General features: G+C 39.4%; 1 protein-coding gene across 4 annotated transcripts; it reads left to right on the top strand.

The window, feature by feature from the left end:
- Nucleotides 1-5,537: 5,537 nt before the first annotated feature.
- Nucleotides 5,538-9,896, top strand: LSM8 (LSM8 homolog, U6 small nuclear RNA associated). 4 transcript variants are annotated; one of them, XM_057390474.1, is made up of 4 exons: nt 5,538-5,618; nt 6,468-6,508; nt 7,820-7,947; nt 8,624-9,893. In XM_057390474.1, the coding sequence occupies exons 1-4, from the start codon at nt 5,588-5,590 to the stop codon at nt 8,712-8,714; spliced, it is 291 nt and encodes a 96-aa protein (XP_057246457.1). In that variant the 5' UTR covers nt 5,538-5,587; the 3' UTR covers nt 8,715-9,893. The 4 variants fall into 4 exon arrangements, with proteins under 4 accessions (XP_057246457.1, XP_057246455.1, XP_057246458.1 ...); XM_057390475.1 differs by lacking the exon at nt 5,538-5,618 and adding an exon at nt 5,636-6,201 and having other exon boundaries at nt 6,435-6,508; nt 8,624-9,894; XM_057390473.1 differs by lacking the exon at nt 5,538-5,618 and adding an exon at nt 7,081-7,201 and having other exon boundaries at nt 6,470-6,508; nt 8,624-9,896.
- Nucleotides 9,897-14,568: the final 4,672 nt, after the last annotated feature.

Here is a 14,568-nt window from a genome sequence, read left to right as displayed (position 1 = left end):
GTCAGTTACTTGAAACTTATTATTTATTCTATGTTCAACAGAATTGTCTTCATGCTCTGCTTAGAGCAAATGAAACTAAGAAGCCATTTGCACTGTTATTTTTTAGTTGTAGGTACATGACCCATTAGCAGTGGCATTTTTCCTACCAAGAATTTGTAACATCCCCTTAAGTTATTAGCTAAGAGAATAATGGTACTGAACTTCTACAGCTGTTATCAGTTTATTCTACAAAAAAAAGGAGGAAAATGGAGAAGAGTTTGTTTTCCTGCCAACAGAAACATGCAAATTTTTTTATGCTAGCACATTAAGTAGGGATATTGCCACTAAGATTGCTATGGTATTTTGTATATTTTAGCAAAAATTTCTGGGGAAAATACACACTTGCTCATACAAAGGAGCACTTTGAGTAAAATTATTCTTTTAATGTTTTGCATAGAAGCAGTTGCTATCATAACAAAATTTACATCAGGWGTTTGTTAATGAGTTTCTGAAGATAAATAAAAAGCACTTTGAGACCTCATGCTACTGATTTGTCTGTAATGCATTGTAACATATTCAGAGTACCAACCCTTTTCAAACTGTTAACTTTCTGTGGTATTTTTCAGTTGTTTCATTGCAACCCCTGTCATTTGATACAATAATACACTTGAAACACATGCCAGCTTAGACTACAACTAGTCATGCATGAGGTGATTGAGATCTTGCTACTTTTCTCCAGCTACCAGAAAAAAACCTGTGTTCTTGCATTGCTGATAATGAGCCTCAGTCTCTAAAGATTCAAAAGAACAAAACAGAGGAGAAGGGATGTTTCTGTTTTTCCTGAACACATAACCAACCATGTTTAGTCAGTCTGGGTGCGTAAAAACCAAAGACAAGCTAAAGGGCTAAGCTCTTTCTGTGAAGTGACATTCTGGGGATGTAGGTGAAAATCAGAGAGATTTAAAACTTTGCATCCAAGAAAGTATTAGAAAGGCTCTCGGATTAAGTAAATTAAATGTGTGGGATTTGAGGATGCTTAGTTTTCTTCTGGTGTACATCCTGCCTTATTCTTCTTCTTCAGTATGTTCCACTCCATTTAATTCCTACCTCAGGGAGTATTTTTTTTTATTTTTATTTTGAGCAGCTACCAAGGGATGCAATTCTTGTTGAGCAGGCTGACAGATGTTACCGGTTTGGGGRGTTTGTTACGAGAAATTCTTTAAAGCTCCTGTTCCAACAGCCAGGTGATTATACTAGATTTTCAGCTTCCAAGAAGCCGAAGGAATAGGTCTTGTACCTTTCTCCATCTAATCTGATAGGGACACGACTTGACATGCCATGGCACAGCAGCAGYGGTCAGGGCCCTCTACTCACAAGAACATCACAAAGCCATTTCACCCTTCTKTGTGGCTGGCTTTATAAAACCTGGCTATTTCTGACTAACTGTGGAAAGTAAAGCGACCAGAAACTAGTGTGGTTTAGGAGATGTAAAACTGATAAGTAATTTACAGTTGACTGGCAACAAAGCATTCRCTCAGCCATTTCACCAGCCTTAGGCTAGGTAAGTATTTTGCACACAACTTGCTTGCACATACACCTTACAACTACCATTGCAAGGTTTCCTTCCTGTCCTGGAAGACTTTAAGGAAACAGGAAAGTGTGCAGACACTACAAAGCATTAGTTGGTTGCATATTCTGCAGAAAGCCTAACAGAGCAATCACTTGCCATAGCAACGTTAATGTATGGAGAAACAATTGCACAAATAAACTCATTTTAATTACAGGAGTAAATGTAATTAGCAAGTAAGCTATATCTAAACAATGTAAGATAGCCTGAGAAAAGGAAAGCTTTTTTAAAAGGGTCTTTCGTTCCTTCAGCTGAAAGCTTAAATGGACATTATTGTAATTTCGCATGTCCCCAAAGGCAGCTCTGCAGCCATTGAAAGGAAGGAACCAGCAAAGGGTTGCTAGCTACAGTTTTCTGATCCCAAATGTTGCCAATGTTATATGGTCACCAGGAATAAAATGTGTCTGGTCTAATGCAAGTGTGAACCTGTGAAATGTCCGTGTCTGAGTTAATCACACCAGGYTCACTTTGTAAGCATTGGAGCAACACAACTATCTTTAGTGCGAAACGCATCTCATTCCTTGTAGGATTCTCTTCCTATGTGGAGGATGCCAAGGTGAGTTACTCACTCTCTAGCCGGCGATTGCGGACCCGCTGCCTCCCGTCCCTCAGAGCGCCCGCTGTGGGCAGMGCCCTCAGGCCAGCGCAGGGCGCCCCCTGCTGGGCACGCGGCACCACAGCTCCAGCCCTTCCCCGGGAACCCGTGCGCTCTCCGCACGGGGCGCAGTGTCCACAAAATTATGCAAATTGTGCCCCCAGGATGTAAAGTATGCTGCCAAACCTTGCTTTTGAGGGGGAGAGGCAGGCAATGTTGTTTGTTTTTTTTTTTTCCTCAAAAGATACGGTGATTAAATTGGAGTTCTCCATTCCCGGGRGAGGAGGGGGACATGGGGTTGTTTTGTAAGAGGAGAGTAAGAGCAGTRGTGGCTTCAAACAGAAGAACCTCATTTAGGACTGTGAGAAGAAGGGCAGAGCTGCTTGCCTCGGGAAGAGCCTAAAAGTAGACAAAGCCAGGAATTCTCTTTTCAGAGWTCCTTTATACTGAGGGTGCTGACTGTTATTAAGCACCTGGTTTCGCAAAGCCTGGGCACCAGACTTCAGGAGCCCAGCTCACTCTTTGGGTGTCTTACAAAATAAGAATTTTTTAAAAAGCCSTTCTCTGGTTTTCAGGGACATTGTTAATATAAACACAGATCAGAGATTCTCAGGATAAGGTACTGTGGCAATGTCCTGAAAGTATTTTAAGATTTCATCCTACCTTCTTGYATCCCAATGTTCTCATGCTCTTGGCCTTTGAGAATGTCTCTTTACACAAAGAAGGAAGAGTATGTAAAGGAAAATGTCAACCTCCCCCAACCCCCCTTTAGCCTCTTATATGAAATATACAATAATTATTGCAGTCCTGGTGCAACCAGCAGTGGCAGTAGTTAAGCTTCTTATAATAAAAGCTTAAGAGGATGAGCATTGAGTAATACCCAATGCCAAATGTATTTTGTTTTCTGACATCTTYTGTCATGTTTCTGGTAAAGGCTGAGCCACTAGACAAATTCTTCAGAGGCTATTTTGGTGTAGATACCTTCAGAGATGTCAAAAAACACCTATTCTTTTCCTTTTTCTGGCTAATCTGCCTTAAAAAACTTAATTTTGCTTTCCCTGTGGTTATGATGGCTATAATGTGAAAAAAAAACCAAAAAAAAAAACCCCAAACCAAAAACCAAACCACCAGTTGGCATGCTAAGAGAACAAACAATAACATTCTGCTTTCTAGAAACTGTATTCCCTGCAGGAATTAAACCATGGGCTGGACACCAAGTCCCAGTTTGGACCTCCTGCCAATTTGTCCCTTTTATTGAAATAAAAGGAAGTTGRACTACTACTGACAGGGACAATCTAAACTCTTAAGTGGGATCTATATAATAAAATTTTAAAAAACCACAAAATATTTTTCCAGTTGAAAGGCAGACACATGGAAGTCAGGGAATGCAGAACTGAGATGTTTTAAGCAGCATCAGTTTGGCCTAATTTGTGTCTGAATCTTGCTGTGTGATCAGAGACGTCTTTTTATAGCATCCTATCAGTTAAAGAGAACAAAGGCTGGTATTTAATCTGTGTCAAGTAATTCAGTGTTTCTTCTACAGAACTTTGAATTTTAATTTTGTCTTAAACACCTGATTATACTTTACAGCTATTAAAAAATGCACTCAGTGTTTTAATGACTATTTCTGAAATTCACTGGTGAAAGCCTGCAAATCAAGTTAACAAAACAAAACAAGCTTAAAATTAATTTCCCCCATTTTAAAAAGTATGATTTGTGAGCGTTTTTTTAGGAATATCTATTCAGTGATTCAGCAAATCTAATCTCCTGATTCTAYAGAGAGCTAATGCTATTTTAGACCATTATATAAAGCCCATCAAAATCACTATCTTTAGCGACAGATTGAAAAACTTGAGAGATCATGTTTTCTCAGTCTCATCCAAAAACTGACAATAATGGGAATTTTGGTATTATAAGTTCCAATGGTATTTAAAATGGCATTTTAAGTTCCAATCTAATATTCTGTCCAAGGTCAAGAACTCATATTAAATATATTTTTTTAAATCCAGAATCTATGTAACATTTCACAATATGCTGGACTGGAAATGGCCTGCTGTTTAATACTTTGCAAGAGTATTTCCTGCACAGTGTTACATATAAAAGGTTGGCATTCAGTGCAATAAGTAGGCAGTACTGTCAAAAAAGCAGGTGGAAGAAAATATATTTTAATGTGACTCCATGAAGACTTCTTGAGCAGCAGTGCTGAAACAACAGCATTCATCTCATACTTTGAAAAGCCTGGTAGATTGTTGTAGAAGAAGTTGTACCTGTGTAGAAGAAGATTGTTGTTGAAGAAGTTGTACCTGTGTGAGACTTCAGATCTCTGTAACAGAGTGCTCAATTATTAAATGCCCTCAGAGCGGCACCATCATGGCTTTGACTGTATTGCAATGCACAGGATGTCTGTATGTATAGCATATTGCAGTATGTTTCCCAAAATGTGTTGCATACTAACCATGATTACATTATCTTTCACAGGCAAAGACAGCGACAGTATCAGTTCTATACCGTAACTTTGGCTCTATTACTGAATGTGAGCTTAGCTTCCCTGAGATATTTCTTCTTGTGTGAAGTASCAGTTCTGCTTCCTACAGTCCTGTAAACTGACAGTCTGAGACTGCCCTGAACCAGGTGTAGGATCTTGTACTTGGTTTTGTTGAATTTAGTGAGATTCACACGGGACCATCTCTCAAGCCTATCCAGATCCCTCTGGATGGCATCCTTTCCCTCCAGCGTGTCGATGGCACCACACAGCTCACTGTCGTCAGCAGCTTTGATGAGAGTTAACTAAGTCTCACTGTCCATGTCGCTGACAAAGAGGAACAATGTTGGCCCCAGTACCATCTCCTGGTGGGACATCACTCCGTCAATGGTCTCCAKGTGGATAACGACCCGTTGACCTTAACTCTTAAACGCTACCCCCAGGCATCAAGGCCCTGAAGATCAACCCTGGAGCCAGGCACGGAGAGAACCATCCCGCCCCCYGCCACAACAGCGATCCCCRGCAAGGCCCTGAAGATCAACCCTGGAGCCAGGCACGGAGAGAACCATCCCGCCCCCCGCCACAACAGCGATCCCCGGCAAGGCCCTGAAGATCAACCCTGGAGCCAGGCACGGAGAGAACCATCCCGCCCCCCGCCACAACAGCGATCCCCGGCCAGGCCCGTCCCTGCGGGCGGTGCCATGTGCGGCGGAGGGGCCGCCACAGCCCCCCCGCGCGGTTACCGCCCATCGCTCCTTGGTACGGCCCTCTCGCCGCCCCTCGCCGCTTCCCGCTCCCCGCGCGCGCGGCCCGGCCYCGCCGCTGCGCTCTGCGCCTGCGCGCCGGTCCGCACGTCAGCGGCGCGCGCCGGACGTGGCGGCGCCTCGCGGGAGACTCGGCCGCCATGACCTCCGCGCTGGAGAACTACATCAACCGTATCCTCCGCCGCATGGGGCACGGGGGGCGCCGGGCACCGGGACCCCTCTCCGAGTGGGGCCCTGAGCGGGGCCTGGTCGCGGCAGCTCGATTCTGGTGCTTGGGCGTGTCCCCGTTGGTGGTGGCCGTTTCTCCGTACAGGGGATTGGCAGGCCGGAGGCTCCCCGGAGAGTAGGGGCCCCTATAGCACCCAATGCTGCCGAGCTGGGCCTTTCCCGATCCGTGATGAGGAGCGACATTCGCGGTGGGGCTGCCCCGTTAAAGGGCTGGTAACATGCGCTTAGTTGCCACCCTTGCATCACTTGCTGAAAACGCGTGAGCTGAAGTTCTTGGAACGCTTTTCATGCTAGTTTTTTTGTGTTCATTGTAACCCTTGGACATTTTCAGTTTAATTCACGAATAGTAAGATAGTAACCCTGAAGTAGTCAAGATGATGGATATATGATCATCGAATTGGGATAATCAGATGTTGAGAGAGAAGGGATGCGGAATCGTAGCCTCGAGATAACCTCTGCGGAAAGGTTTTTTAAGGACTTAAAACTGTTGTTTAAATTTTGAGTACAGTTAATAATGGGAAGAGAGGTGAGCTATTCTGCTTTTARTGCTGTTCATGTTTGTGTATGACTGTCCATAGCTGGGTAAAGTGAAGCTTTAAAGGAGATTTTCATGAAAAGTACTATATTGTTAAATGTTATTATCAACATTATCAATTGTGCTGCTTTAAAACAAACTGCTGATAGGCTTTTTGGGCTCTTAGCTCCTAAAACCTGTATTACACATGAATGTTTCAGAAAATGTTAATGGCTCTATTTCAGATATGGCTAAATGTTTCCTTAATGAAATACCAGGTACTGTTGCAGTAATTACTTCTGATGGAAGAATGATTGTGGTAAGACTTACATTTTTTAAGAATTTATTTTCCCTCATAAAGAGTTTCCATCGTGACAATAAAAAGGCTCTGTTAGTATAGTCTCAYATATTCATACCTTTAAATTATGGAGTATAGAATAATCACCATAAAGCTTGAAAAAAKAATTTTATAAACACTGGTTCTTGTATGTCAGCTTTGTTGTTAAATATCTGTGTRCAGATGCTCTGACCTTTTTGTCAACTGGCTTTTTCTGTGGGAATGCACAAAAAAAGGCATTCCTTTTCAATAATTCAGTTTCCATCTAAAATGTCCTTTGTTCTGTAAGCTCTTCAGTCTTCATGCTGAAACCATTTCTTCCCTGTGGTCAAAGAAAAGATGGAGAGTTGCCATGGGCTTCTGTTTATACCTGAAAACCTGAGGATAGGCCAACGTATATATTAGCTGTATAATATTTTAGTTTTTTTTGTTTCTGTGTTTTGGGTTTTATTTTTTGCTTCACTTTACCCCCCCTCTTTTATTCTTTTGTGTTTTGAGTGTAACTTCATAGTATGACTGTTGCATGAGGATTGTGTCTTTCTGTCTGTACTTAGCTTTGTGCAGCCTTTGGAAAGACAAAACAGAAAAATGCTTTGGCTTCAACAAATCTGCTTGGCTGAAGTCAGTCATAAAGATTTGAATGGAGTTGGTCAATATGATTCATTGTTAGATAATGTAAATGCCTATTACCTCTGTTTGAATGGCTGTTTGATGTGAGTTTGAATTTCTTAATCATTTAGTGATGGTAAATTTATGTTACCATTTTTCCAAAYACGTATTGAAGTAACACAAAAATCCTGTATTTTTTAAATTTATTTTTAACTTGTGTTTACTATTTTTTTTAAACTCTTTCAAAGACATACCACTTAAAATTGCTTGTTCGGAATGGTGTCAATATTGTTGACCACAAGAATCCAGCTTTTCTGTTGTTTTATTTAATTATTTATTATTAATTTCTGGAAACTTCCATACAAAAAAAAACAAAAAAAACAAAACAGTGTAGAAACAGAAAAATTAGTTGTCTAGAGGAACATGATGGATAAAATTGAAATTTACTTATTTTAATGCTAAAGCTTATTGTATCTTTTAGCAYGAACATACAGTAATACATGTGTACTTCACTTAAATTGATTATTGCTTTATTCCTTGTGCTTAAACCAAAGAATGAAACCTAAATAGAACATCTGTTCTCTAGTACCTTAGTTTTGCCACTGTGTTTAAGATATCCTTGAGTGCAAAGATGAAAAATTTTAAGGGTAATTGGAGCATGGTTTTTTGGTGTGTTTTTTTCAGGGAACGCTCAAAGGTTTTGATCAGACTATAAACTTAATTTTGGATGAAAGCCATGAACGAGTGTTCAGTTCTTCACAAGGAGTTGAGCAAGTGGTGCTGGGATTATACATTGTAAGAGGTGATAACGTGTAAGTATAGCATGTTCTTGTTTAGATCTTTTCATACAAACTTGCGGTGTGTATATACACGTGTATTTGTGTGTGTGTGCATGTATGTAATCTGTATTGATATAGATAGCCCCAAACAGCTTTCATCTTTGTTTCTGTGGGTAGCACTGGAAGTATTGTCACAGCTGAGTTACCATCTCTGAAGATATGTAGAAGTGGCACTTAGGGATATGGTTTAGTGGTGGACTTGGTAGTGTTAGGTTAATGGTTGGACTTGATCTTGCACGTCTTTTCAAACCTAAATTACTGTGATTCTGTATTAAATAGCAAACATTGACACTTCTTTTACAGAAGTGATTGCATTAAAATGATGAGATTGAAGATGGTAATAGGGGTGGAGCACCCCTCCTCTCAGGACAGGCTCAGAGATGACAAAGGAAAAGATAGAATAATGACTGAAAAAGGAGAATGTACCAAGACTGTTTCTTCCATTTTTTTGCACACAAGTTCTACGTACTTCCAGACATTCCTGTGTGCATCAGTAGAAGCTTTCATGGAATATGTAGCATCAGTCAAAAGAACTCTGTATAGTCAACAGCGAGTAAGGGTGATTAGAAAATAAAAYACAGCTTCTATTCTAGAACTGTGTRATTTGATTTCAAAAAATAGTAACYTGATTTTCTTTTTTTTATTGCAGTGCTGTAATTGGTGAAATTGATGAAGAGACAGATTCAGCTCTTGACTTGGGGAATATTCGAGCAGAACCTTTAAACTCAGTTGTGCATTGAAGAGATGAAAATGCACAGGGACTTTGTAAATCTTCGGTTGTACAGACCTATTTAGCAACRTGGACAGTTTTTACAGATTGTGTTTAATTAGTTTAGTCACCATTTTTTTATTATGAATATATTGTAGTTTCGCATGTAAATTAAAGTTTCTACATTTTGCTAAASATACTTTCATTGAATTTCTTTTGGGATTTCATGCTGCATAATTTTACTGGGAAATGCAATCAGTATCAGTCCCTGATACTGTGTATATATACCTTGTTCTTAAAATAAGATCTTATTCCTAAAGGTAAACCAAGGTCTTTCCTATTAACCCAGGATTATTTGAAAGTAGATGTGTAATAGTCGGTTTAACCATCTCTAAATGTAGTTCTGGTTGTAAGTAAAAAATGGTAATTGGGTTTTTTTGTGTATGTTTGTAGTGTAGAAAGGAGGAAGGTTTCACAGTCAAATTAATGACTTTMGCATATAATACTTTTTTTGTTGTTTATCAGACCTTGTTACTCAGTCCCCAAGACTATACTGGAGGTGCAGGAGTTTGTGATGCCTTAATCCTTGCAGACAAATTGGAGAAACAGRATTTTGAGCAGGAACACAAAAAAAACAAGTGCACACATTTATTTAAAACCCACCAAGTTCCAGACCAACTCATTCTCTATGTTCACCTTTCAGCAGCTGTTGTGTTGCTCAAAATTTGGGCAAGATCTACAGAAAGAGAATTGTGTGTTTACTAATGTGTAACCGTTGTCTGAGAATGTAGCTTAGAAGACACAGATGTACTTTAGGTAAATTAATTTTGAACAAAATTTACCTTAATATTGAATATAAGGATTCCATGTAACAGTGATCATACCTGTAGACCTGTTACACATCAGGAACAGCCAAGCTGAGGGAGATAAGCTCTGCAGTGTCGTGTTTTAGGCCACATCCTATTCACTACCCAGTAAAAATGCTGGCACGGGGCAAGAGGAAGTCTATTCTTGAGCAAAGCTGTTTTATTCTCCAGTGTCCCACAGGTCCAGTGTTTTTCCCCTGTATATAAATATGCTGTCAGAAATAATAAGGAATTTTAATGTGTATATTTGGGGGTTTTACACTGATACTATTAAGTGGGATTTGATACTTTTCATTGCAAGCTCACTGTTTAGAAACCAAATACACTGAACTGAAAATATTTGTTCTCCATAAAATGTGTCTCTCAATTGTTGAGCTTTCAGCTTGTTTTCTGAGATTGTTCTTGGTGGAGCACRTGAAGCCCAGCAAACCTTTTTTTGTCTTTATCCATCTTGTGATCTAGTAATGTGTTGTTTTCTGTCCACATTTCCCTAGGGAATTGCTGAGCAGACATTGAATCAGTCAAGTCAGTGTTTTTCTGTGATTACCAATACTCAGTACTAAGTCTGGCTATAATACATTATGTCAAAAGAACCAATCAGTTTAATTAAACAGTCAAAAAAAAGCCTTTTTGCTACTGAAATGCTGATAGTGGCACAAAAGAAAAGAAAGTATAGGATCTGAACTGTATTGATAAAAGCTGATTATGAAATTAGGTATTTTAAAGCTCTGCAAAAAATGCAGAGGTGAAGAGTGGAGTCAGGATRACCTGATTTATAATGCACAACTCAGTGCTGGATGTATTAGGAGAATTGTAGTTGAAATTCAKGGATTGAATACTTGTAGAAGCACTGTAAAAACAGTACAAATGTGTTGTTTTACAGCTGAGAAATCATGTTTGAAGATTAGTCCTGGAATGCTAATGCATATGGAGACTATCTACCTCAAGCACATCATTTACAATGCAACTCCTTGGTCCTTTGAGGATTTAAAATACGAGATGCTGATATGAGTTGAAACTATTTTCTCTGACCTTGAAATGCTTGTCTCAGCAGTGGAAAAATGGCAGTGAAGTTGGTCAGTAATACYGAGGGACTGACCAGATGAGAATTCCAGTTGTTGAAGCAGGAAAACTGATCCRGAAAATTATAGTTTTGCAGAGTTAGGTGTTTAAAAGACAGAGTGCCAATCCTATTTTCCTTCAAGTGAGTGACCTCAGTTGTTGCACTTACACACACAGGTTAATGGGTTCAGAAAAGTATGGTGTGAGGGAGCTAMAGCTTGAAATTAAAGGCTGACCTAAACCTAGGGTATTCTCTAAGGGATTACTGAGAAAGATAAACTCTCTTATAGAAAAGGATCCTAATAAAAACTGTGCAAAGCCCAAATGGGTTGATGAGATGCAGTTAACTGTAAAATTGACTGTTCTGCAATGAGATAGAGCATGACCAGCTCACAGCTCTGCTTGGGATTGTGGGCAGTAGCTCACCATTGCCAAGATGGAGCCTGCTCAGAAGCAAAGTTCTGTCTAAAACTGTAAAAGGACACCTGTGGAGGGTTGTTTACCTTCATGCTTAGCAGCAATGTAAATCTTTTCAGAGCTGTGATTTTTGGCTTATGCTCATACTTTGTTTTAATTTCTGCTCCAACGTTTCTTTCAATTTGATGTCATTTGTTTTGGTCYGGATTTAASMAAAGSTCCTTGCAGATGTAATGGTGGAGGKATCAAAGCCAGAAGACCTAGTCAGAAGGGATTTCTTGAAAACAAATCTAGAACTTGATAATGCTTTTAAAAATTGTAAGATGCAATTTACAGCTTTGTGAACTTCCACGGACTCTTAAGCTATAGTGGCTAATTATGTCCCTGTAAGTATATGGTGCAGAGAAATCATTCAGTAAAACAGAATTTCATGCATGAAGTTGAATTATAACTAGTCTGAAAKAGTATTTTCATTCAATCAAGTCTATAGCACAGTCTAAGCTAAAAAACTGATCACCAATGAGAGTAATTTATGTCACTGTTTTCATAAATGAATCAAGGTGGGAAAAATCAGTGGGATTGAAACCATAAAGTGGACATAGAATGATGGCCTTGTATTAGTGATTATGAAGAATAAAACTAGAGTGTTAGTCCCCAGAGGAAGAGTAGGGTGGAAGCTCAGGACAGGTGAAGGCTGAGGATGTGTATTGACATGTGGGGAGCTCACTCTGCAGTGTTGCGAACACATTGAAGGTAGTAAACAGAGCAAATAAGGTAGAGCTGAATTTTTGAGATGCTTAAAAGGTATGAAGGAGAACTGGATGGAATGGGAAAAGAATGCCACCAGTAACAATTCTGTGTTGAGCAGGGGTATGCCAATCGCTGTGTGCCAGCTGTCTGGGGTGAGGGTTCRCCTGTTTACACTGATTGCAGAGACGTAGCAAAGCAAATTTCTCCTAGGAGATTAGTAGTRTAGTCTGCAAAAAGCCTTTCCTTTATTCTTGCTGGAGAGAAAAGTACTCTCAACAAGACAGCCCTGTTTTCAGAACTGAAGGCACTCCCAATGAATTCTGACTGCGGGTATCTTATGACTGTCAGCTGGTTCCATGGGGTACATGAAGAGCCCTGCTGAGATAGGAAAAAGGTATTCATGGTAACTGTCTTCCTGCAATGAGCTTRAAGACTCAATAAATAAAAGGTGATATTCAATAAAATCCAATAAATCCTTGCAGAGTAGTAAACCAACTATACAAAAATGAGAAGGGTAGGGAAAGGTRATGGTAAGGACAAAAGGAAGTAATGCTGAATTGGAGGTAATTGTCAGATTCCATTAAGTTTCCTGCATTGTCATAGGTTGGTCACTTCCTCCTTTTGTTTGATTAATAGAGATCTTGGAGTGAAAGGACAACTCTTGATTAGTAGGGAAAGGATTTCTCCAGTGAAATGAATATGCTTGTTTATAAAAAGATTAACTAAATTCATTTGGTGTGCAAGAAGAAACACAGAAGCTACCTTCTGTGGTCCAAGTTAAATTTCTCTAACTGCATTCCCCATTAAGTGCCTCCATGTCCCTTTCACATACTAGCAGTCAAAGTGCTTCAAATGTTGCATGGGCTACAGGTGGCCTGTACTGGATTGAAAGAACATGGATACTGTTTTGAGGATGTAATCAACAGGGGAGAATTTCTGTACAACTTGACCTTTGCTATCAACTATAGCCTGGTGTCCTTAGTCCCTGGAGGTGGTGTTTATTCTCCAGTCCATTTTATAAGTAAACATGAGATACACATCAAACACTYTGTGCTAGAACTGAAGATAAAGTGCAGGTCCATGATACTGTGATACATTTGTCCCATGGCCATTGCCATACTACTTTCATAGCAAATGTATCAGATCTGTGTGCCTGAGTGAGTGTTTTGTACCTGTGGCAACATAATTCCACCTCAGCCTCTGCTGCAGGTCCTGCACTCTGCTAAGAATTTTATTCTGCTGTTTAATACAGAAATTAACCTGAAATACCAGAGTTGTATCCTCCATTCATTGGTAAGAAAATATTTAATTTATTCCACAGTTAACATGACAAATACTAGGTCATGAGCTGTTGCTCCTTTAGCAATTWAAATGACCACAAAGGCACTTAAGAAGAAGCCTCAGTTGAGACTTGGAAACTATAAATGTGAGTTATGCCAGTGAAAACACCAAGATGATCTGTGTTTGCTACTTATATTTGTTACTTATATATGTATTTTTGGCACTTGTGTATACTGGTCTACTAATTTTTACTTAAGGATTCTTTTTTCTGCTTTCCAGTTGGGAGAACTGCAGTTTATTGATTAGAATAATGAAAATAAATTTGTGGATTAAGTGGAACTTGCAGTAGATAGAAAATCGGTCATATCAATTAGTTTTAGCTGCTCTGTTGATTAAATAATAAGGCATTAGAACTTCAGGTATCAGGTATTCATGGACACATAACTATGAAACCCAGATATGTCAGAAGGTCAAGGTTCTTGAGGTGAGRGAGGGAAAACTTGTACCAGACTTAGGTTAACAATATATGACTGAAGATAGTAAAGAGCCAGGTATTTGTTCTGGAAATCCTGTTCCTGATAGCCTCTCTCAGTGTGCTGTATTTTGTCTTCGGGTCCTTTTCAGGGGCCTTTTCTTTCTGTAATTTTTACAGTAATGGCAGAAATGCTGATATTTCTTACATCAGCAGCATTTTMCCTGAAGAAAATAAAAACTCCACTGACGCATGTGAAAATCAAAGCTGAAAACACAATAGCATTCCGACTTTTGCCAAGACCTGCTTGCTAACCCTAAAAGCAGGACACTAAAAGCAGTACCTTATCTACTTGGTAATATGTTCCTTCCTTCCTAGAGCCTTGCTGCACGTTCCAGGAACTCTGTATCTTGCTTGGGACAATGTGCTGCTGCTGTTCAGCCTTACATCAGTAACACTGCCACCGGATGCCAAAAAAATTCACTCAATGCTCAGCTTCTTTCCTGCTACTTGCACTTTTAGATGAAAGGCTTTCATTACTTTAGGGAGCACAAGGACATGTCCATGTACTGGTTCTGTCTGCTAAAACCTCTTCAATGGCTTTCCTTCCATCTTCTTGTTTTATACTCTAGGTTTATTTTATCTTTACTTTAGTGTTGAATCCAGGAGTGATGATTACAGTGCTCTGCATAGAACCAGGAGTGGAAATCATTCAGGTGGAGAAACTGAAGAAGCTGGATTTGAAGCACTCTAATGCATSAAAAATAGAAATAAGCAGGATGGAAACTTGTTGAATATGAACAAGGTTGGGCTTTACAGCAGTGGTCATTGTAGTGAAATTCTCTTAAACACAGATTATTATTGTATCTGTGTAAATCATTTATCTTAAAAGAAATGCTGAGAAATTGTGAGAAAATATTTTCTACTCAGAAATATTTTAAGGCATTGGAATTTTATATGGACGCTTCCTCTCCTAAAATGTTACTTTTAAAATAAGGGTTATTGCTTTGTATTTTTGTGCTCAAATATTTGGGAAT

This window comes from Malurus melanocephalus, unplaced genomic scaffold (genome assembly GCF_030028575.1).
Source record: "Malurus melanocephalus ecotype Western Australia unplaced genomic scaffold, MMel_1.1 scaffold_27, whole genome shotgun sequence".
Taxonomy (NCBI): domain Eukaryota; kingdom Metazoa; phylum Chordata; class Aves; order Passeriformes; family Maluridae; genus Malurus; species Malurus melanocephalus.
The sequence above is the reverse complement of the archived record's forward strand: the minus strand, read 5'-3'. Positions and strand labels throughout refer to the sequence as shown.

What these genes read in the sequence shown, in the direction of transcription:
- LSM8 (XM_057390472.1), top strand. Translation starts at nt 6,398, where the DNA reads ATGAATGTTTCAGAAAATGTTAATGGCTCTATTTCAGATATGGCTAAA. An exon ending in CTGATGGAAGAATGATTGTG is followed by an intron (nt 6,509 to 7,819) that starts GTAAGACTTACA and finishes TGTTTTTTTCAG; the next exon opens with GGAACGCTCAAAGGTTTTGA. An exon ending in ATTGTAAGAGGTGATAACGT is followed by an intron (nt 7,948 to 8,623) that starts GTAAGTATAGCA and finishes TTTTTATTGCAG; the next exon opens with TGCTGTAATTGGTGAAATTG.